Here is a 24,514-nt window from a genome sequence, read left to right on the forward strand (position 1 = left end):
GAGAAACTGGAACCCTCATAAATTGCTGATGGTGCAAATGCTTTAGAAAAACAGTTTGGCAGTTTCTTAAAAAGTTAAACATAGATTTGCCATATGACCCAGCAATTTCACTCCCAGGTATATGCCCAAGAACTGAAAACATATGTCCACACAAAGACGTGTACACAAATGATCACATGGCATTATTCATAAGAGTCCAAAAATGGAAATAAGTGAAATGTTCATCAGCATGAATGGACAAACAAGATGTGGTCTATCCATACAATGGAATATTACATAGCCATAAAAGGGAATGAAGTCCTGAGATACGCTACAACGTGGACGGACCTTGAAAACATGATGCTGAGTGAAAGAAATCAGACACAAAGGACCATGCATTTTATGATGCCATTTAGATAAAATGTCTGGAATAGGCAAATATATAGAGACAGGAAGTCAACTAATGGTTGCCAGGGGCTGGGGGGTGGGGGCAGGGGCAGGCAGGGAGTGACTGCTGAGTATGGGGTTTTTTTTTTTGGGTGATGAAATGTTCTAAAATTAGATTGCAGTGATAGTTGCACAACGCTAAAGTTACCAAAAAACACTGACTGGCGCACTCAAAATGAGCAATTTTCTGGTATATAAATTATACTCAATAAAACTCCTCTTTTTTAAAGCGATTATGAAGAGATCCAAGGACTCACTAGGAGAAATAATTGGTAAATCTGCTCAGAGCCACGCTGCTTGACATTGAGAGCTCGCCCCTGAACTGGCTATATCCCCATCGCCCATTCCAATGAGGGGGTCCTCTTCACACCCAGAATTCCCTCGGGCAGCCCCCACACAGCTTCTCCCCAGGGATATTGGATCTCGCTTCAATAATAGATTTTTCATTAGTTGATAGTTTCAGTCTGTGTGTCTATTACCAATATCTGTATTTTTTTCTTTCACACCACAATAAAACTAACAAACGAACCAAACCATTGCTGTCAAGTCAATTCCGACTCATAGCGACCCTATAGGACAGAGCAGAACTGCCCCATAGGGTTTCCAAAGAGCACCTGGTGGATTTGAACTGCTGGCCTTTTGGTTAGCAGCCTGAGCTCTTAAGCACTGCGTCACCAGGGCTCCCATAAAATTCCTCTAAAATTCCGCCTGCTGGTTTCAACACCTGCTGATACAGTGCTTGATGCTCACTGAGTCCCTCAGAATCCTAATATTTTTATAAATTTATGATCCTTCAAAAACCACAAAGGTAAGTAAATAACCCACTGCCGTCGACTCGATACTAACTCATAGCAACTCTATGATCCTTACAATGAATAGGTATTTTCAATACTGCCTGCTGTCCTCCCAAAGCCAGAGGGCCACCTACGGCCAAATATTTGAGCCACTGCAGCCTGTCTGGGGGAGGGGACAGACCCACGTGGGACACGACAGCTTCCTCTCTCTGCAGGCGAGGGGTCTGTCGGCAGGGGAGACTAAGAGGGAGAGCTGTGAATGCCCCTCTGTTCATCTTGAAAGACCCCAGGAGAGAATGGGATAACCATGTCCTGAGACTCCAAAGTCTACATCCTTGTCTGGACCTATCAACCCCTGTTCTTTAGCAACAGGTGATAGTGATGGGCCTCTCCTGCTCCAGAAGTGGCCCTAGCCCTTTCAATGACCTGTTCAGACTACACCTTGGCCCAGTGGGAAGCATCCCCACCACTGCAGAGTGGCCTCCCCAGCAGACATCTAAATGGAAGAAACACTTCAAACATTTGGGCGGATGTCTTCCGGATAAAGCCGCTCCATAACTCAGGAATGGGTAAGCCCACAGCAATCATCAGCCCCATCCTCACCCACCTGCCGCACCCGGCTCCTATGTGGCCACCTCTGAACTTTTCTCTACCTGCTCACTCGAGACCAGGGAACAGGGTGTTGCTCCTCATCTGGCCTCTTGGTGGCCCTGGCAGTGAGAGAACTAAGGCTTGAGTTAAGCCTGCAATGACTAGGACAATTACCTCAGTCCCAACTGGATGCTGGCTCTGGACTGAGGGTTTGGGAGCAGCCTCTTGCTCTAGCCCAAGCCCCGTTGAGATACCCATTATGGTGGTTAACTTTGTGTGTCCCCTTGGCTAGGCACCAATGCCAGGCGTTTGGTCAAACACTAGTCTGGTTGTTGTAAGTGAAGCAGATGACCCACCATGATGTGGGCGGGCCTCATCGAATCAGGTGAAAACCTTAAGGGCAAAACAGAGGTTTTCCCAGGGTGTGTTCTACCACCGGACGATAAACAGGCATTTTGCCAGAACTCCTCCACCCTGTCCATCACCTGACCTATGGATTTTCGGACACAGAACTGCAGAAATCTCCAGCCTGTCACCTGGCCTGTGGATTTTGGACTTGCCAGCCCCCCACAATCACATGAACCAATTTTTTTAAATAAATCAATATCTATCTACCTATCTATTCATCCACCCATCCATTTATATTCATCTATCCATCCATCCATATCTACCTCTATTCATCCATCCATCCATCCATTTGTATCCATGCATCCATCCATCCATCCATCCATTTGTATCCACCCATCCATCCATTTGTATCCACCCATCCATCCATTTGTATCCATCCATCCATCCATTTGTATCCACCCATCCATCCATTTGTATCCATCCATCCATCCATTTGTATCCATCCATCCATCCATTTGTATCCATCCATCCATCCATTTGTATCCATCCATCCATCCATATCTCACTGGTTCTGTTTTTCTAGAGAACACTAAGACACCCACACAACAGATCAACCTCTGTGTCCGGCTTGTCCTCTGGGCCCCAGGTGTCCCAGCCCTACAGATAGGCCATTTGGGGTCCCTGGGCAGGACACCTTCCAGGAGAAGTTGTCATTTCTGATTGGGGCCCTCTCCATAGCACCCCTCTCCAGAGATATTGGCCCTGTCTGTTTGCTGGGTAGAACATTCCAGGCTAGCAGGGGTCCTGAAGCTTCTTTGTCCCTCCTGCCCTCCTGACCTCCTCACACCCTCGTGGTGCCCGCCTCCGGCCAGGGACAACACTCTAAACACTGTGGTTTCTCTCTCTGCCTCCCTACAAGAGTCCCCACTGACCCTGCTCCAACCCTGGCCCTGCTTGCCCCAGAGCTGACCGCTGCCTTGTGCCACTGACTATAAACCGCCCATGGAAGCCGCAGTCCCCCCTTCCCCACAGAAGCAGCACTCACAGCAGCAGACAGAAGACCTCCCCTAGGGCTGAGTGGACACACCCCTATCTGACCTCCCCTGGGGCCAAGTGGACACAGCCCCTTTCTCCCCGCTGAGGCTCTGCAGCCAGCCAGCAGGGCCATGCCCAGGCAGTCTCTCACAGAGCTTTTCTACAGAAGCAGACCCCCCAACACATACCTACCCCCAGAGAGGGCCCCTCCTCATAGGCAGGCAGGACAGGGAAAGTGGCCCCCATCCTTCGCACTTCCTCCCAAGGATACCCCAGCCCACCAAGCCCTCTGGGAACCCAGGCAGAAGGGTCAGAAGTTACAGTGAGCATTGCTATCAGGGGCCGGCTGAGGAAATGGAATGGGGGCCCCGCAATCAGATGGGCTGGCTCCGGATGAAGGATCCAGGGTGACCTGTGTCACCTCTATCTCCCTCACCTGAAAAAGAGGCACCAGGCTACCCTCTCTCAGAGCCACAAAGTGTGAAACATTGGGAGACTGTCACCCACCGCCTGGTCAGTGCTCACAAGGGCCCCACCTGGGACCCTGCAGGGTGCTGCTGAGACCTCTCCCACCCCATTCCCCGACCATGGCGACACACAGCAAACAGTGGTGGCCGCGACACAGACCAGGGCCTCCAGGTGTTGGGGTTTACTGGGACGTCCCAACAGCCTTGTACACACCATACCCTTGGCCAGACTCCATCCACCATGGTGTGAGATCTGAGGTGGATCTGCATCCCTGAGGCTGGGCACAATTTGGCAGGTATTTCTCAGGTACGATTTTGTAGCTCTGAAGAAGATGTAAAATGGGCTTGCTGTGCAGACGTGACGTTGACATCCATGCAGACCCAGTCGACAACAGCCCTAACTCACCCGGACTTGGCACAATTGGGCGATTATTGTCTCACGCCGCCTTCCTACTTCACCCCTGGGGGTAGGGTCCCTTCTCATTCCACTTTCTGAAGGGGAAATTGAGGCTTAGAGAGGTTATGTAACTTGCTTAGGTTCCCATGGCCCTGGAGCGGTGCAGCCAGAATTCACGATTTAAATCCCAGCAGCAGAGGGGGGTCACAGCTGGGCTCGCGACTGTGGACAACGGTACTCTGTCCTGGGCTGTGCTTGTCCTTGCTGACCACCCCCTCCCCAGCCCTCTTGTGACTCTGAGAGGCATCCTAGCCTCTGATGCGTTCAAGACGGGCCTTAGCGCTCTCTGCGTGCATTTTTCCTGGGACTCCACGGGGCTCCCGAGTTCATCAAATGGACCACCCTCTCCCTCTCGGCTCAAACATTTCACCCAACACACATGGAAAAGTGAGATTCTGCATACTGTGTCATCTCAAAACTTGTTAAAAGCAGATTCTGACTTAGCAGGTGAGGGTGGGCCCGAGACTCTGCATTTCTGATGAGGTCCCAGGGCACGATGGCGCTGCTGGTCTTCGGACCACACTTTCAGTAGCAAGGCCCTCACAACTGGGTCTCTGCCCCTCCTCCCCAGCCCCCTGCCCCCATAGCAGCTGAAGCCCTGATCATCTGGCCCTGGCCCTCCCCCTCTAAACGCCTCCCTGTCTCCCCAATTCACCCGCATCTGCACCCCTCTTCCTCTGCGCTTGGCAACAGCCACCTTCTAAAACCTGGTCGGTCTGCGCTGCTTTCCAGCAACAACCACAGTTTCCATGTCCATATCAGCTAGGCTCCAGAGGTGGTCTGCAGACCACCTCGCCCAAATCACCTGAGCTATTGGCTAAAAATGCAGATTGCTGGGCCCTGCTCCAGACCAAGCCTATGCCAGCCTCTGCAGGTGGGGCCCAAGAACCTACCCAGGGAACCAGCAGCTCCCCGGTGGTCTCACACACCTTCTGACCCACCTTTTCTCTCCATCCAATCCCAGGAGCACCTGTGTGCCCCTAGACCCCCCACTCAGGTGGAGTCCCATGACTGTGCTTCAGGAAACGTTCCTGTCTTTCTCCAAAGGACCACAGACCCTGTGCCTGGGTGAAACCATTTCTTTGAAACACATAGATACAGAAGAACTACGATGAGCTGGCATCGGCCAGAGGGGGAGCTTTTCCACGTAATTGAAGCTTACTCTTTCATATGTAGAGCTAAATATTTCTCTGCCTTTCAAATGTCTGTAAAATACATATAATTTGGCCTTTTTTTGGAGAAGACTCTAGACTATTTCTGGGACGATAATACAGGGATTCCCTCAAAGGCAACTAAGATCTATAGAACATTTGACAACAACTCAGAAGGTTAGATGAGAAGCTTTGGGGGCGGTGAGTTTATGTTACTGGTGGTGGAATAATTAGGAAAAGGACGGCGAGAACGGTTGCACACCTTGAAGAATGTAACCAATGTCCACGAATTGTACATGTAGAGATTGCTGAAATGGTGTATCTTTTGCTGTATTTTCACCAAAAAATAGAAAATTTTTAATTAAAAAAAAAAAAAAGCATAGGACAGAGTTCCCCTAGACTAAATGACCCGAGAATGCAATATGAGTTTTTAAAATCAACTTTTCTATAGCTTCTTTTCTCATCCGTGGCTTCTAGGTTGTTGTAGGCGGGCACTCACATGCTAACCTTGTTAAAACTGTGTGTAAAGTGAGAGTAAACAGAGTTTGAAGGACCAAAGGGCTTTTCTTGGGTCAAGTCCACGGGTTATTGAACCTAAATGTAATCAATTTTAAGCCATGGGTGCCCCCGGCATGCAGATTACCCATGGGGGAGACGTGAACCTAGCCCCATGGTGGTAAGAATGTCAGACTCCAGCTCCAGAGAGTTTAACAGGCTTGCACAACTGGCCAAATTACGCAAGACGAGACGAGACAAGATGTAATCGGAACCCACCTAAAGCGCATGGATAGGCCCCCAAACCCAACTGCAGAGTACAAAGTGGGTGGCGGGGAGGAGGATGCAGCCCAGAAGAAGCAATGCAGGAGACAGAGGGCTTGAGCTGGCTGTGCACTTACAGGGGTCAGCAGAGCCATGTGGCCACCAAAGGTGCCGATTTGATCCTAAACAGAAATGTCCCGAACGTGTGGAGCAATGGTCCAGCCCAGCCCTGTGCCGGTCAGGCCTCACCCGGATGTTCCAGGCCCCAGAGCGAAGGAGGTGTGCACACCCATCAGACGGTGTCTGGATGCAGATGACTGCATGCTCCAACTGCCCAAAATACACTCTCCCGTGTCCCTTCCCACGGGACACCTCCAGAATCAAAGGAGATGGCCTGATTGAAGCTCTCAGATCACACCTGGCTCACAGGAAGTTTTGGTGAATGTCCAAAGCACCGCAGAGACATAAAGACAAACAGTCCATCCCGTGCGCAAGGGGCGGACAGTCAGACGACATGTGCCAGAAATAACTCTAACAAGCTAGGAGGCGTCTATGCTCTCGCAACGGCCAATTAGAGGATGTCACGGGAAAAGATGATCTTCAGAATTGCAAGAAAATTATGACAACGAGAAGGAATAGACCTAACAATATACGTACAAAATGCATAGGAAAAAAAAAAAAAAAAACTAACAAGTTCTAAATGAGAACTACAACTTTACTGGAGAACAGGGAGAAATCTGAACAACAGACATATATTCCCAGACAGAACTCAGACAAGATGGAGAGTGATGAGGGCAGAAGGGTCTGTAGCCTCAGCGTTCAAGAGTAGAATAAAAACAAAACAAAATGGAGAAACAAGTCATAGGAGGAACAAATAGACCGTTGAAAGAAGTCCCAAGGAACCAAGAATGTTGGTGGGAGCGGGATGCCTGCAGTGGATGGAACAGGCCAGAATGGCGTAGTGTGGAGGTTAAGAATACTATGTGACCTAGGCAAGTTGCTTAATTTCTGGGTGCCTCAGTTTCCTTGTCTGTAAAATGGGGATAAGGAACCCCGGTGGTACAGTGGTTAGGTGATCCACCACTAACCGAAAAGTCTGTGATTCGAACCCACCACTGGCTCCACGGGAGAAAAGACCTGGCCATCTGCTTCTGTAAATATTACAGCCCTGGAAATCCTATGGGGCAGTTCTACTCTTTCCAAAAGGGTCGGTACGAATCGGAATCAACTCAAAGGCAACAGGTTTTGTTTTGTTTTTTTTTTTTTTAAATAAGTGTTAATAACAGCATCCATCTATAGACCCACTGGAGCCCTGGTGGCACAGTGTTTAAGAGCTCATGCCAACCCCTTGTGACAGAGTAGAACTGCCCCACATAGGCAGCAGAACCATAGAGTGTCCTAGGCTGTAATCTTTACGGAATCAGATCACCAGATCTTTCTCCTGTGGAGTCGCTGGTGGGTTCAAACAGCTGACCTTTCAGTTAGCAGCTGAGTGCTTAACCACTGCACCACCAGGGCTCCTCGTTACCACTAGACACACCCAGATGCTGACGAGCTGTTTGTGGAAAAGGGTACTCACTGTGTGTGTCTCCAGATGACAGGACTAGACCACCAAGAACACATCACAGACAGGCAAAGACTGGCTGGGTGGAAGGCAGAACTTTCTACAGGGCTGTCTTGAAATCATTGGGCTGACTTGGTAGGAAGTGAGATGCCCATCACTAGAAGCATTCAAGCAAAGGTTGGATAAAACAAACGTCAGATACACTCTAAACTTCTCTGAGTCCTACAGTCTAGAAATGTACTCTGACTCCAGCTGGCTGCCCAGGGCCTTGGTTTTCACCCAGGTCCTGGACTTGTAGCTACTTCTGGAGCGGTGCTTCCTAAACATGCTGGTTTTTGGACTGGCTTGTCAGAACCAACTGGGGAGTCCCTGCCAGGACCCACAGTGAGTTTCTTTTTACCTGAGCCCTGGAGGTGGGACCTATGAATCTGTGTGTTTAACCAGCTCTCCAATGCCCAGCCATCACTGGGACCAGCATTCTAGAAGGCCGAGGCGGTGGACATCCACCTCTGGATGAAGAAGATGAGGCTCATCGTGTCTCACTCTGCATACATGAGTTAACTCCTCAACGGGCCTCACAAAGATGGGCCCAGAGGCAGAGAATGATGTTCCCCAGGCTCACAGACGAGGCACCGGGACAGCCGCGTGGACTGCTGGCAGCTGATCCGACTGGTGGCTTACTAAATGTTTCCTGACAATGTCACTCACCTGCTTTCCCCAAACCTGGTTCAGGTTCCAAGTGCCCAGCCTAGGTCAGGGGCCCCCAATATCCTCTGCTGTTCTTGCTTCATGCCCCCCACCTCCCACTCCTGCAAACAACCATATTCACTTCCAACTCAATCTCACCAGCATCTACTTCCCTCCTCCCAGATCAAATGGTACATGGAGAGCCCCCGCAGGAACTTTAAAACTCAGGTTCTGGAGATGCAGCCTGGAGACCCTTATTAGCCCACTTCCCACAGCTGCCAGCGGCCCCAGGCCCTCTTGGGAGCCTCACCAAACAGCTGGGCACAAAAGGACACCACCCTCCCAGTGGACAGGGGGTAGGCACAAGTGTCTCAGCCCAGAGGTGGTATGCATGGCGTCTCTGGGGCCCACTGACCACGGCTGGCTGGAATCGCAGGTCCCCACCTCCACCAGCAGCCCAGGATCTGCTCCAGCTGGTGAACTGTGGCAGCCTGTTGCCATGGGAACCACAGAGCTGTTGTGCTGTGACATCAGGGAAGGGGTGAAGTCAGGGACAGTGACGAGCCAGACAGGGGGGAAAGAATGCAGGTCAGGACACACGGCAATCACAGAGGTTTGGCTCAGTCAGGTGAGCAGACGGATGGCCAAGGAGGGGCATTTTGGAGCTGCCAGGTGTGTGAGCGCTGTTTGCTGCATGTAAAAATCCTCCCTGCAACACCTGGTGTTAGAGCCGTCCCTCCTCGCCCAGCTCGTAGCATCACTCATCTTCAGGGTGTCGCTCTTCTCCCTGAGCCTCAGGCTGCCAAACAGGTATACTTCAAGGTCAGGCCCCGCTGACAATGTTTAATGCCTCTTCTCCTATAGAGAGACCTTATGTTCCAACTTGGAGAGCAGGAAGGGGAAGCAAGCTCCTGCTTCCAAACACCTCAAGGATGCCCAGTTGAGCAGAGCTGAACCAGAGGCTACGGAGAAAGGACCCTGGTGTGGTCCCCCTCCGTCACCTACTCACCTGCACGAAAGAAGACCTCGAGCACTCTCGACCTTGCTTCTAGGCTGGGAAACCCTCCACAAATTTGACAGTTAATTAATTCCATTTTTTTTTAGGGAACATGCTCTGGGTCCCAAGAAGTCAAGGCAACTGGTTCTCAGGGTTTTGTTTCTTAATAAAACAAACTGCAAGAATTTGGCTGATGTTTGGGAATCTCGGGAGGTTTAAGTCTCAGGGGAGCTGAACCTGGGACAAAAAAAGCCTTTGTCTTGTGCTGGGAGGGCCCTTGGAGAGGTTGTCTGGTCGATGACTCAGGCCGAGCTGCCCTAGGCCCAGCGCAGGCCAGGAGGAGGTATCCACGTGTGAACATCCTTGGATGGAAGTAGCTTCGATCACAGTCCACCTTCCCCCACCCACTTCCTTTGGTCCCTCTTCTTGGCCCTGTAGATATGAAGCCATGTGTCCATTTCCCCTTCCCAGGAAATGTCCCCAAATACTGGCCTTTCAGCATGGGCCTGTCTATCTACCCTGAAGCAACAGAAAGTTCTAGAAAGGAAGGGACCGACATGGTGGCCAAAAAGTACAGCCTTCAGGGCCTTTGACAAGGAGCCCTAGCGGCACAAAGGTTAAGCGCTTGGCTGCTAACCGAAAGGTTGCTGGTTTGAACCCACCTACTGAGTCTGCAGGAGAAAAGACCTGGATATCTGCTTGTGTAAAGGTTACAGACAGAAAGCCCTATCCACAGCTCTACCCTGTCACATGGAGTCTCCCTGAGTCGGGATTGACTAGACATACACAACAACAACAGAGGAAAGGATGAGGAGCCCTGGTGGTGCAGCAGTTAAGCACTCAACTGCTAACTGGAAGGTGCGTGTTTCAAATCCACCCAGCGGTCCTGTGGGATAAAGACCTGGCAATCTGCTCCCGTAAAAATTACAGCCAGGAAAACCCTATGGGGCTGTTTTCTCTGTCACATGGGGTCGCTATGAGTTGGGATCGACTCAACGGCACCCAGCAATAGCAACAGGGCTTTTGACAACCCTTTCCGAATATCACAGAGCTGCCCCCACTGCCATCTCTCCAGCCTTTGCCAACTTAGAGCAGTTCTCCCAAGCCGGGCTCTCCCGACATGACTGTTACGGGTTGAATTGTATCCCTCTAAAATATGTGTCAACTTGGTTAGGCCATGATTTCCAGTATTGTGTGGTTGTCCTCCATTTTGTGATTGATGTAATTTTCCTACATGATGTAAATTCTAATCTCTGCCTGTGGTTAAAAAGGCAAGATGAGTTTGATTAGATTATGTTAAGGAGGATTAGGGTGGGAAGTAACACCCTTACCAGATCACAGCTCTAATCCAACATAAAGGGAGTTTCCCTGGGGTGTGGCCTGCACCACCTTTTATCTTAGAAGAGATAAAAGGAAAGGGAAGCAAGCAGAGAGTTGGGGACATCATACCACCAAGAAAGCAGCACCAGGAGCAGAGCACGTTCTTTGGACCTGGGGTTCCTGTGCTGAGAAGCTCCTAGACCAAGGGAAGATTGATGACAAGGACCTTTGTCTAGGGCCAACAGAGAAAGGAAGCCTTCCCCTAGAGTTGGTGTCCTGGATTTGGACTTGTAGCCTATTAGGCTGGGAGAGAATGAACCTCTCTTTGTTCAAGCCACTCACTTGCGATATTTCTGTTATGGCAGCACTAGATGACCAAAGACAAAGACCCTAGTAATTCCTACAATGCAGCGCCTACCCTCTGGATTAATCTGCTCTGCTGAACGGTTTTTCTGCCTACACAGGTTCTGCCTCCTGACAGGGAACCAAGCCCAGCCTTACAGGTCTGGCCCACACTATCGTTGACTGGAATTAGACCTGTACTTTATCAAATTCTAACTTTAAATCACATCCATAACATTATGGCTCCACCAATTATTGAACAATAATATCATACACAAGTACAATTGTACCGAAGATCATCCAAAAGAATATTGAATATACCATGGACTGCCACAAGAATGAACAAATCTGTCTTGAAAGAAGTACAGTCAGAATGCTCCTTGGAAGCCAGGATGGTGAAACTTCGTCTCATGTACTTTGGACATCTTATCAGGAGGGACCAGTCCCTGGAGGACATCATGCTTGGTAAGGTAGAGGGTCAGTGAAAAAGAGGAAGATCCTCAATGAGATGGAGTGACACAGTGGCTGCAACCATGGGCTCAAACACAGCAACAATCGTGAGGATGGCGCAGGACCCTGCAGTGTTTCGTTCTGTTGCACACAGGGTCGCTATGAGTCAGAACTGACTTGACAGCACCTAACAACAATATAACATTACGCCTAGTGGAAGAAGGCAGACATAAAAGGACGGATATTGTGTGATGCCACACATATGAAATACCTAGAATTGGAGAATACCTGGAATTTGGTCTAGAGACCAAAGTTTATTAGTGGTTACCAGGGCAGGTGAGAGTGAGGGGAAGAGGGGGTCATTGCTTAGGACGCACTGAGCTTCTGTTACAGGTGACAGAAAAATGTGTAAATAGATAATGGTATAGCTGTACGTGATAACATAATTGTTGTTGTTGTTAGGTGCTGTTGAGTCAATTTCCAGCCCATAGCGGCCCCATGCGACAAAGTAGAACTGCCCCATAGGGTTTTCTTGGCTGTAATCTTTATAGGAGGCTGTAATCTTTTTTCTTGGTCGTAATCTTTACAACTTTCTCTCCAATGAAGCTGCTGGGTGGGTTCAAACCACCAACCTTTTGGTTAACAGCCAAGTGCTGAATTGTACATGTAAAAAATGTTGAAATGGCAATTTTTTTATTATAGGTATATATATATGTTTACCTCAGTAAAAAAATTAACTAAAATTACATGTATAATTCAAATTCAGTACAGAAAATGAGGGAATGGACACTTGTAGAAGAATGTCTACTTTCCCCTAACTTTTTACATTTCAATTAAAAAAAAAAAAAACTTAATACTACCACTTGATGCCTGCAGAGTCTCGGGCACCGTGGTTTGTCTGTCTCACCTGCTCCTGTGTGCGTAGGTGCTTCTAACATTTCCCTAAGACAAGCAAGACTGAGATGAACACTCTTGTGTCTCGATCCTTGCATGTGCCTTAACGAATTCCCTAGGAGAATGTCCTACACAGAGAATTGCTTGATCAAAGGGAACACTTATTTATCATTTTTTTTTTTTGTGCTTACAGTGAAAGTTTATAAATCAAGTCAGTCTCGCACACAAAAACTTATAAACACTTTGCTGCATATTCCCCATTGCTCTCCCCCTAATGAGACAGTCTGCTCCCTCCCTCTACTGTCTCTTTTCGTGTCCATTTCGCCAGCTTTTAACCCCCTCTACCCTCTCATCTCCCCTCCAGACAGCAGATGCCAACATAGTCTCGTGTCCACCTGATCCAAGAAGCTCACTCCTCACCAGCATCCCTCTCCATCCCATTGTCCAGCCCAATCCCCGTCTGAGGAGTTGTGAAACAACACTTGTTTTTAAAGCCCCTGCTAGGTGCTGCCAAATGGCCCTTCCAAGGCTCTGAAGTGCGAACCTGAAGACCAAACGTACCCCTAGTCAGGCATTTCCAACGACAACAAGACCCTTGGCCCAACGGAACGGAGCAACGGAAAGTCCAAAGCCATGAAGTCAAATCCTGTTTCCAGGGACCGGAGCCAGGATCAGGAGTCCTGGCACCAACGCCTCAGCTGTGAGACCTTGGGCAAGTCACCAACTGCTCCCCTCAGACAGTGAGGAGCTAATAGCTGCCTCACCTACCCTGCAGAGACCTCGTGAATAGGAAAATATGTGAAAAGTCCTTTTGCACTGAAAAGTCATGGATGGATGGATGGGTGAGTGGGTAGATAGGTAGAGAGAGAGATAGGTAGATGATAGATATACAGACAGATGATAGATAATACCAAACAAAAAAACAAACCCATTGCCGTTGAGTCCATTCTAACTCACAGAGACTCCACAGATGAAAGACAGACAGCTGCTACCTTCAAGTCGACTCCAACTCACGGCGACCTTACATACTACAGAACGAAATGCTGCCCAAACGGCATCATCCTCACCATCACTAGCATATCCAAGCCCATTGTTGCGGCTATTGTGCCAGCCGTCTCACCAAGAGTCCCCCTCGCTCTCCCTGGCCTTCTACTTCATCAAACGTGAAATACTTCTCCAGCAATGGATCCCTCCTAATGACGTGTCCAAAGCCAGGGAGTCAGACAATGTTCTGTGTGATTCATTAAGGTTTTCACTGGCTGGTTTTTGGAAATAGATCACCAGGCTTTCTTCCTGTGCACCATGGGCACGTGATCTTCCTTGGCATTGGGAAGACCCTGGCGATGATATGTCCTCGTACCTTACAGGGTGTATTGTGTGGCTTAGATGTCATTGGTATGTGCAAACTCTCTAGACACGCAAGGTAAAGTTATCATTACTACAAGCCTGCACGTCCAATGCTTCCGTCACACTCTTGGCTTTCTTCTTGTTTTCCTTCCTGCCCACGTCATGGAATCCAGAGGGGATGTTGAGGTCTTGATGGTCAGCATAGAACATTCTCAACTAACTGGAGTTTACAGGACATGGTGGCACAGCGTGGAAAAGGCAAAGGAGCAGACCATCACAGGTAACTTTTCTGTTTAGTGTTGGGATCAGCGTGATTTTTTAAAATTGTGTTAACATATTTATAACATGTATTCACAATATTGTATACTCATCACCACTACCTATTTCCAAAATATTTTTCATCACCCCAAATAGAAACTCAGTACCTATTCAGCAATAGCTCTCCCCCACCCTCCAGCCCCCACCAACCCAGTGCCATCAAGTCGATTCCGACTCAAGCCCCAGGTAACCTCTAATTTATTTTCTGTCTCTATGAATTTGCCTATTTTGGATATCTCATATAAGTGGACTCATACAGGAATCCCCAGGTGGTGTAAGTGGTTAAGTGCTAGGCTACTAACTGAAAGGTTGGCAGTTTGAGTCTACTCAGAAGTGCCTTGGAAGAAAGGCCTGGCAATCTGTTTCCAGAAGGTCACAGCCATGAAAACCCTATGGAACAGAGTTCTGCTTTGACACACGTGGGAGCACAATAAGTCAGAACTGACTCAACGGTTAGTGGTTTGGTTTGTTTTTGGAACCATACAATACGTGACCATTGGTGTCTGGCTTCTTTCACTCAGCATACTGTTTTTGAGGTGTGTCTGTATTGTAGTGTGTATCAGAACATCATTCCTTCTTATGGCTGAACACTATCCCATCATATGGACAGAGCACATTTTGTGGACCTACTGGTCCACTGACAGACATCTGGGCTCTTTCCACCTTTTGGTTATTGCGGATAGTGCTGCTACGGACACTGGTGTGCATGGGTCTGTTTGGACACCCGCTTTTAATGCCTTTTGGCTATATACCTAGGAGCTGAATTGCTGGGGAACCCTGCTGGGGAGAAGTGGTTAAGAGCTACAGCTGCTAACCAAAATACCGGCAGTTAGAAACCACCAGCTGATCCTTAGAAACCCTACGGTGCAGTTCTACCCTGTCCTATATAGTCACTATGAGTCAGAATTGACTCGACAGCAATGGTTTGTTTGTTTGTTTGTTTTTTCTATCTTTGATGGTAACTCTAAGGAGCCTTGGTGGTGCAGTGGTTAAGTGCTCAGCTGCTAACAGAAAAGTCAGTAGTTTGAACCCACCAGCTGCTCCACGGGAGAAAGACATGGCAATCTGCTTCTGTAAAGATTTACAGCCTTGGAAACCCTGTGGGGCAGGTCTACTCTGTCTTATAGGGTCGCTGTGAGTCAAAATCGACTTGACAACAACGAGTTTGGTTTTTGGTTTATGGTAACCCTGTTTCAGTTTTTGAGGACTTGCCAAACTGGTGTGATCTTTAAGAAGCATATTTGCTCTTGTTACATCATCTGGGGCTGCTCTCAAACCCACCCACATTCTTGGAGCTCTTGATTGGTACCCAGGGAGGAAGGGCCACAGAGGCGAACTTGGCAGCTGCGAGAAGCCTGGGCTTGACATGTCATGGGAGTAACAGGAAGGACTGAAAGCTGGCCACATCGAGTGGAAAGGGGAAGCCCATTTTCTGTTCCACAGAAGTGACTCTCTTTAAAGGGTTCCAGGGCAGAGGTCAGAAAGTTCCTCAGTAGCACTGTCCGGGGTCTACAGCTCTGGCGGGGGGGAGCAGCCAAGAACCACCATCGATTGGGCCCCCTGATGCTTTTACACACCATACTCATTCACCAAAAACTGACCCTGTGTCCTCCACGGCCAACCCTGCAAAGTTAAATCCTGCTTCCGCGGAAGAAGAAACTGAGGTTCAGAGAAGAGCAGAATAGGGGTTCAGAACCAGTCCCTTCAAAGTTCCTTCCAATACCCTCCACTTTATCCTTTTCTCTAAAATGCTGGTCCAGCCCCTCATTCTGCTCTTGGTTAAGGATCAGCTATTAAAGTGGGTTCTGCGCAGACTGTCTCTGAGGATACCAGAGGGGCCTTGGCACAGCCCAGTCCAATGTCAACTTGTGTTGCTGACTCAATAGGAGGTGGCCCTCATGCTGACAGGGCTGGAAGGCCCAGCCAATCTCTCCAGACTACAGATCTAAAGGGGTCAAATAAAGTCTCCGCCCAAGGAGGTTCTGTCCCCAAGAAATCCTTTTAGAGATCTCAGGGTCTCTTCCAAAACCAAAAGCCAGGCCTTTGTCTGAGGCACGCCTCTCTCTATTCTAGGCTACGCTGCCCAAAGCCTCACGAGCCCACAGCAGGTACGCGAGTTCACTGCGTCTTTTTTTTCCGTGTGGGTTTGGAGGATGATGCTCTACAGGTACGTTTCTTCTCAAGTCATCCTGCTTGCTCTGGCAAGTAGGAACCAGGTGGCCAGGAGAGGGACGAGCCAGCTGCATACGCAGAGTACCAGGGAGCTCATACCTGTACAGTCAGACCTGAATGACCTAGGTTAGGGGTCAGGAAACTTTCTCTTCAAGGACAACTTTATAGAACATACTTTATAGTATGTTGTTGTTGTTGGGTGCCGTTGAGTCAATTCTGACTCATAGTGACCCCATGTGACACAGCAGAACTGCCCTGTAGGGCTTCCTAGGCTATAATCTTTACAGGAGCAGATCACCAGGTCCTCCTCCCACAGAAGCCTGGTGGGTTTGAACTGCCAACTTTTCAGTTAGCAGTCGAGCACTTAACCATTGTGCCACCAGGACACTTTATAGTACAAAATCAAACCAAACCCGTTGCCACCGAGTTGATTTCGACTCACAGCGACCCTATAGGACAGAGTAGAGCTGCCCATAGGGTTTCCAAGGAGTGGCTGATGGATTCAAAGTGCTGTCCTTTTGGTTAGCAGCTGAACTCTTAACCACTACGCCACCGGGGCTCCACTTCATCATATGGAGCCCTGGTGGAAAAGGGGTTAAGACCTTGGCTGCTAACCAAAAGGTTGGCAGTCTGAATCCACCAGCTGCTTCCTGGAAATCTTATGGGGCAGTTCTACTCTGTCCTATAGGGGTACCGAGCATTGTCTTCATCATGAATGACAAAGAGGAGCTGATGGGCTGGTCCTGGCTAAAGGAGACTAAATAGACATGACAACTAAATGCAGCATGTGGTCCTGGACTGGATCCTGGATCAGGAAAAAGGACCATCACAAGGATATTATTGTTACAACTGGCGAAGTCTGAATATGGACTGAATTCATTAATATCACCAATATTAAACTTCCTGCATTTGATAACTGCATTATCGTTATGTAAGAGAATGTCCTTGTTATTGGCAGACACCTCTGAAAGAGTGAGGGGTGAAGTATCCGGAAGTCCACATTTTACTCCCAAAGAATTCAGCACAAATAGTAATTACGAGATGAAACAAGTCTGGCAGAACACCAGCACTTGGCAGACCCTGATGAAGGGCACATGTACTACTCTTGCAACTTGTCTGTAGATGTGAAATTTTTCAAAATAAAATTCCCAACACAGTCCTGGTGACTGGGACCCAGCTGTGGTCTGACCCCACTGTATGCTCTGCACAGAATCCTCTTCCCGATATCAAGTTCCATCAGAACCTTTCAGAAACCAGGAGCCCTCCCTGTAACAGCCTGCACGGCCAGCCAGCAGAGCTTGCTCACCACCGGGACAGGCTGATGGTGGAGGAGGAAGCAGGTACTGCAATGTTCTGGGCCTTTCTGTCTACTTCCCTCCATCTAGTCTGGTGGCTTCCTGCCTCTCACCCCACTCCCAGGGGTCTATCCAGAAGTCTATTTATTAAACGCCTTTTGATCTGCTTTCTACCACATCGTAGTAAGATATTTTGGACAGACAATATCATCCTTAATTTAGAGATGGGAGTAAAATCATTCAGAGGTCTGACGTGGTTTGCCATATCACCCTGGAAGAGAATCCGGTGCCCTCCCGTTCTCTCCCAGCAAGCCAAGCTCCTGCCTCTGCTTTCCCTTATTCTTCAAAAAGTGGTAAATGGGGGCAATGTAAGAAGTGTCGATACCCTACTTTAAAAAAAAAAAATCTAAAGAGGAAAACGATTCACGTCCACACAAAGAACTCACAAGCATATTCACAGTAGCACTATTCACAGTGGCCAAAAAGTAGAAAACAACCCAGGTGTCCATCAACAGATGAATGGATACACACCATGTGGTCAGTCCATATGATGGAATATTACACAGCCATAAAAAGGCACGAAGTCCAGGTACATGCCACGACATGGGTAGACTCTCACACCATGACACTGAGTGAAAGAAAACAGACACAAAGGACCACGTATTATAGGCTTCCATTTACGTAAAACGTCCAGAATAGGCAAGTCCGCAGGACAGAAAGCCAAAGAGTGGCTGCCAGAGCCTGAAGGCGGGGAGAAGAAGCAGTGACTGCTAATGGGTGCAGAGTTCCCTTTTGGGTGATAAAAATGTTCTAAAATTGACTGTGATCATGGTCGCACAACTCTGTGAATACACTACGAACAGCTGAGTCGCCCACTTTAAAAGAGTGAACTGTAGACTATGTGAATTATATCTCAACAAAAATAAAAATAAAAAAATTGCTTAAGCCTCTGGGCAGATGAACAAGGAGCTTGTACAGTCTGTACCTCCGAGGCCCAAGTCGAGGTCGAGTGCCCTGAGCGGTGGATCTCTGTCCCCCCCAGCCCAGCTCTCTTACGCTCTCGGTGGGCCCTTCTGCCTCCCCCCATCCTGAAGACAGCCCCCCACCTCTCTCTCTTTCCACTCATGTCCCGAATGCCTTTTAACTTTAAAATAATGACACAATAGATAATCATCATAGAAAATACAGACAAGCAAAGGAAATGAAATCCTCCGTAACTCTACCCGCTGCCTAGAATTTCATTTTTCCCTTTTTGTTTTTCTTAAATAATATTTTATTGTGTTTTCAGTGGTTTTCACAGCAGTTCAGGTTCCCATTTAACAATTTCTATACCAACTGTTCAGCGACACAGGTCGCCTTCGTCACAACACGTGATGTTCTCAGTATTTCCATTCTGGTTGCTCTGTACGTTGCCCAGAATTTGGATGGATTCCAGCCAGCACGTAGGCCTCGGGGGTCCAGGTGAGTGGGGCCTCTCCGTCCCCTGCCCTCACGGAGACACTGATGTTCTTGTCACCCCGGGGTCTGGAGGTCCCCTTCCTCCCTGCCCCCATTCTCCTCCCTTCCTCCACTTCCCCCACCACTTACAATCCTCGGTGCCCACGGCTGCAGTGTCTCCACGCTTTTTGTCCAGACACTCTAGCTCTTGCGTGTGTGTGTGATGTGTGTTGTGGGGTGTGGGAGTGTAAGCATGTGGGTGTTGGGTGGGTGGAGCTGTGTCCTTGGCAGTACAATGAGGCCCGTCTTTTCTTCCTTCTCTTTATCTCCTCTTGTTTCTTTCTCCTGCTGCTGTCTCCATCCTCGTGGAGCCTGAGGAACTCAAAGCACATCTCTTTGTGCAGGAGGGTCACCTCCACCTGTCCCCTGGGCGTCCATGGGTGGCTCTGTATCAGGACAAGGGTGGCCACGTACATCTCCCCTCATGTACACATCCCCTCACTTAAAAGTCGATGGAGGACTTGGACTGCACAGCCTATGTCAGTGGGACCTGCCAGGCAACCCCGCTGCATCTGTGGAGACAGGGGCAGCCACCAGGAGACAGGTGTGAGCCCACCTGCAGCTCACAGACCACTGCTGGGCCACGTTGCTGGCTCTGCACCCCAAGAATTGGCAGATTCCTGCAGCCGAGCAGACCCCAGGCTGCACAGGGCCCTCAGGTCACAGGTGAGGGGGACAGGATGGTGCGGGAGAGCTCCTGCCCAGCTACTGTGCCCCACAGTGCGGGCCCACACCTGGCACAGACCTCTTTACTCTCCCCACCTCCCAGCAGCTCAGGGTCCATCCTCCAGAAAAACGTGTCCTTCCAGGGACACTGTCCGAAGTCAAGCCCAGATGTCCCAGCCCCCACCACGGTCTGTCTCCCATCCTCCCTCTGGGAGCCTCTATCTTCAGCTCTGGCACATGCACTTCCTTCTGAATTCTGGTCATTTCGAAAGCTTATCCATCATTAATTTTTTGCCTGAAACACATCAAGTCTGACTTCCTTTACGTCATGTTACACCAGGCAGGCAGGGAGGGTCCGACTACCCATTGGCAAACCACTTACACACTCGCTGCCTGGGGACAGGGACAGAGCTGTACCTGTCACACCCCTGGCACACATCCCCCGAGGCTGAGCAGGCCAGCCCATAGCTGTTTACAGAAACAGAAACCAGCCAATACGAGAAGCGGGACTCACAAAAGTGTGACACAGCCCAACTTTCAAGAGCACCCCCACCCTCCGCCGCCACCACGCATTTGGGCCTGATTCAGTGCACAGGAATCTGATCCTGTGTCCTGTCCCAAGCACACATGTCTGGGAAGAGAGGGCTATTTAGGGGGGCTTGCTGTGTGTCTTCTGGGGCACCCACTTCTATAATCTGGTCCCCACCAGTGCATGCTGTGCCCACCAGGGCCCGCTAGGAATCAGGCCACCCTTGTCCCGTCCACCCTGGGAAAGGGCCTTTTGGCCTTGGCTGTGAGCCCCTCCCCACCTGGTAAGAGAGACCACCATACACTTTGGCGAAAGCAGTTTCTGGAAAGGGAACACCCTGAGAAAGACAGCATCCAGCATTCCAAGAGCTCTTCTAGAATGAGTGCCTCCGGGCATCGCCACCCAGGCCAGAGGGAGATTTTGTTCTCGGTCTAGTCCAGCGAGCCCCTGTTTCACCCACGGCTCCAGACGCAGGCCCCGGCAGCCTAGCTCTGCCAAGTAGCTCATTCGGCCGACCAGCTCCAGGCTCATGCTCATGGAGCTGCTGCATAAGGGAGCCCACAGCTGGTCTTAGCCAGATCACTGTCGCTATGCAGCCTTGCAATAGATGGCGAAGGACTCCATTAGATGGAATCGCAGCCAGCAGCACAGACTGGGTATGTGCTCTTAGGGAGACGGGAGACGCTTCCTGGCTGTCCTGGCTTTGCTGGAAAGGTCAGGGAGCTGGGGCCTTCGGGGAGACCAGATCACCTCCACACTATGTTTATAACCTCATAACGAACCTTTTTGCTGACCACGGTTCCAATCTTACCATCAGCAAGAGCCCAGGAGAGAGCTCCCAGGAATCTTCCCATGGGCAGGATTGTTTCATTAAAGAGAAATCTGAGTATCTTAAGTCAATTGTCTCTTGCAGACAGCAGACCATTACAAAGTCTGCATCTACCAACAATAAAAGGAGCAAGCATGCCAGAGAAAAGTCAGCCTCTTATTAACCCGACACAGGTGCCAGGCCACCGCCCTTCTCCCAGGCCTCTGGCTGCACTGAAACACCTGGGGGCGTGGGGGCTTTTAAAAGCACAAAAGCCTAGGTCCTGGGCCAGACCTTCTGTACTGGCATCTTATACAGAGGGACCCAGGCCTGTGCAGGTTTTAAAAGCCCCCCGGGCAATCCGGCTCTCAGCCAAGGTGGGGAACCATTATTTCACTGTTGGCTTTATCTGAGAGCCCCTCAGGGGCCTGGCTCGTAATAACCTTAATCTGCGATGTCCTCAGAGTCCCTGGGTGGTGCAAATCATTAATGCCCTAGGCTGCTAACTGAAAGGCTGGAGGTTTGAGTCCACCCAGAGGCGTCTTGGAAGGCCTGGCAATCTACTCCTGAAAAATCAGCCACTGAAAATCCCATGGTTTTACTCCGACACACGAGGGGTCACTGTGAGTCAGAATCAACTCAACGGCGGCTGGTTTTTTGAGGGGGTGCCCTGCTCTGTACCCCAAGCCGTCCGCGGGTGAAGGAAATGTGGTGCAAGGGGGGCAACTCGGGCTGTGGCGTGTGGCTCTGAGCCCTGCCTGGACCTACGAGCTGAGGTGGGGTTAAAAACTTGGGCTATTCGATGACTTCCCTGCAATGCCTGAGACGCAAATGCCAGGAAATCCAGGCAGATGGGAGACATTCAGAAAATGAGAAGTTGCCTCAGGGCATATTGAAGCTCCCTGATCTTTGAAGTCTTTGATGCCAACCCAAAGCAGAAACAGCCACCAGCCTCACCTGCAGCCACCTTACAACTAGGCGGTCAGTGGGAAGGGGCAGGGAGCCAGGATGATGGGTGCGGCCGTGGTCCAGCTCCTTCCCAGTGGGTGCCTGAGAATGAGCCCTTGAGACTAAGGAGCCGTGTGGGTCCTCCTGAGCCTACCCCTGCCTGCCTGGCTGCTCTGCAGGGTGGGTGGGAAGGAGGTACTCCCTCTCTTTCCCTGCAGGAAGCCCACCTGGTTTCCCAATGAGAAGATTCTCTCGTGCTTCACCATATCTTGCTGAGCACCAAAGCCCTCACTGCCCCTAAGTCGGATTTTCTGGAAACTCCTCTCCAGCCACTCACACACCCAAGCCCAGGTGCCCTGGGCCATACCTTCCCACGGGTAGGAGCACTGAAAACTTCCCACCTGGGCAGCAGGGCAGCCCAAGGGCAACCGGGTGCAACCAGGAGCCGGGTGGGGTCTGAGGATGGGGAGCATTGCTGAACACAGGGGCAACAGGGAGAGGCTCGCTTGAGTCTGGCCATGAGGGGCCTGCCCCAAGCACCTGGCCTTGTGTCAGGATGCTGGGCTTGGTGAGGCTGAGGAGCAAAAATAACCCCATGGGGAAGGCTGAGGGGCTGCAGAGGTCCATCTGCTGGGTATTTGTTGTTTTGGTTAAACTGAATGGCCCAGGAAAAAAATACCCCCTTGGCTAACAGCCCCAAGGCCAGAGAGGCCTGTGAGCATCAGAGCTGGAACCTGCACTGCCCAGCTTTGTGTCTCTTCCTCCCTCCCATCGCCTGGGGACAAGGAGCCCTGAGGGCAAGATATTTGCTGGGGAGTTAAAGCAGCCAAACCAGCCCCACCCACCCCTGCAGTGACCTAAGTCTTCCGTTTGGATAGATGTCCTGAAAAAACAGTCACAAGGGGTAAAGCGCCAGGGGGTCCCCCTCCCTGCCCAGGCCTGTTTGTGGAGCCCCGTACAGGGCAAAAAGCCAGCCCACGGGGCCCTACTGAGGGTCTCCATGGCCTCTCTGGGTTCCAGCAACCTGCCCCAGTAGGGGGGCTTCCATCCCTCAACCCCCTTAATCAGGCCAACCCCAAATGGGCTGTTGGGCGAAGGCCAGGCCAGATGTCCTTCCTCGCCCAGCCCCAAGCCCAGGGGAGCCCAATTCCACCTCACCTGGAAAGTTTTTCTGAGGGTGCCCACCCCTCCAGCCCACCGAGGTGGATCCCCCCACCCCCACCCAGCGCTGTGCCCCCCTTCCCCGCCCCAGCACTGGCATCCGAGGGCGCGCCGCCTGCCAAAGCCCGATCGTTCCCTGGCTCCCTGATCCCGGGTTGGAGCCCCGCTGGGATTTCGGTGGAATTTTGAGGTCGAGAAACGTCTCGGCGAAGCAAGGGAAAGAAAGGGCACGAAGGAAAGGGAAAAAGAAAGTAGGGTTTGGCGTCAACTTGCAGGATTCCAGAGGAGGCGAGGGCCCTGGGGGAGGGCGCGGGGTCCCCAAGGGGGCGGTGGGGCCGCGCGGGGCCGCGAATGCTGCTCCTTACCTACATCTGCATTGCAAAACGCCTGTTGCGGGTGCACCGGGGAGCAGCTGCAGGCGTCGGCCGGGCGGAGCGGCGCCACCAGTAGCAGGAGGCCGAGCGCCAGGCGCAGACTGCGGGCCGCGGCGCCCATGGCGGGCCGGCTGCTTGCGCGGCTCGGCCGGGCTGCGCTGCGCCGCCTCTGGGCGTCCTCGGGGCGCGGGCCGAGCCGGGGTAGGCTCGCGCGGCCGGGCACTGGGCCCACGGGCGGCGCACCCTCCGCACCGGGCCCCGCGCCGCGCAAACTTTATGCGCTTTGTCCGGGCGCGGCTGGGCCGGCCGGGCGCTTTCCCGCGCGGAGGAGAGAGCGGGCGGGCGCCGCAGCCTGGCTCCGGCTCGGCTCGCTCTGCCTTCCACCGACCGTGTGGTGCGGGCTCGGTCGCGCGGGCGTTTTACTGAGCTCGAGGAGCCTCTGCTCCTCCTCCCGGTGGCTGGCGGCCAGTGCAGCGCGGGCTCCCAGCAGCCCCCTCCTCCGCGCCGCCCGGCCCTCACCAAAACCCCGGCTTTTGTTGCGCTCAGCCTGGCACCTCTGGGCCCTCCTGCGCCACTGGCCGCAGCCCCGGCCTGGGCCAGCCCGCTGCCCACCTAGCTTCCCACTGCGGGGGGCCGCTCCTCCCCGGGGCAGCCCCCCAAATCGCCTGAGGTTGGGGTGGCCTCCTCGGTGGCGGGCAGCGCCCGGGGGGCCTGACTCAGCACTTAGGGCTCCAAGGTCGGTGGCTCAAGGGCACCAGGCAGCCCACCGACCACCCCTCCCCTCCAGCTTGGTGCCAGGATCCACTGCCTGACCCCAGCCACCTTTGGGACCCCTTGGACATTTGGAGCCACCAAATGGAGCAAAGGGGACATGCCCTTTGGAATAGGGGTCATCCCTGCCGCCCCTCCTGTACCCTCTGTGGGTGGGTGGCCTTGGAGAAACGTACTAGGGCTCCTTTTTCCAATGGAGGCTTCAGAATTTTAACTGTGCTTGGCTAGTTTAGTTGGGCGAGGGGGGAGTGGTTACTGTGAACAAAACAGGATTTTACATAAACTGGCCATATTTTTGACCAGCCAACAAGGGCAGGGGGTGGGCTCAGGAGCCCAGGAGCCAGTA

The 24,514-nt window shown here is 51.3% G+C and overlaps 1 protein-coding gene across 1 annotated transcript in view; it reads right to left on the reverse strand.

Moving 5' to 3' along the window:
• TIMP2 (TIMP metallopeptidase inhibitor 2) overlaps positions 1-23,822 on the reverse strand; it is a 56,491-nt gene extending 32,669 nt beyond the window's left edge. Inside the window, exon 1 of the mRNA XM_049859347.1 lies at positions 23,389-23,822. Within this exon, the coding sequence (XP_049715304.1) occupies positions 23,389-23,518 (130 nt within the window). The 5' untranslated portion in view covers positions 23,519-23,822. The remainder of the gene's footprint in view (positions 1-23,388) is intronic.
• Positions 23,823-24,514: the final 692 nt, after the last annotated feature.

This window comes from Elephas maximus, chromosome 19 (assembly GCF_024166365.1).
Source record: "Elephas maximus indicus isolate mEleMax1 chromosome 19, mEleMax1 primary haplotype, whole genome shotgun sequence".
NCBI classification, from domain to species: domain Eukaryota; kingdom Metazoa; phylum Chordata; class Mammalia; order Proboscidea; family Elephantidae; genus Elephas; species Elephas maximus.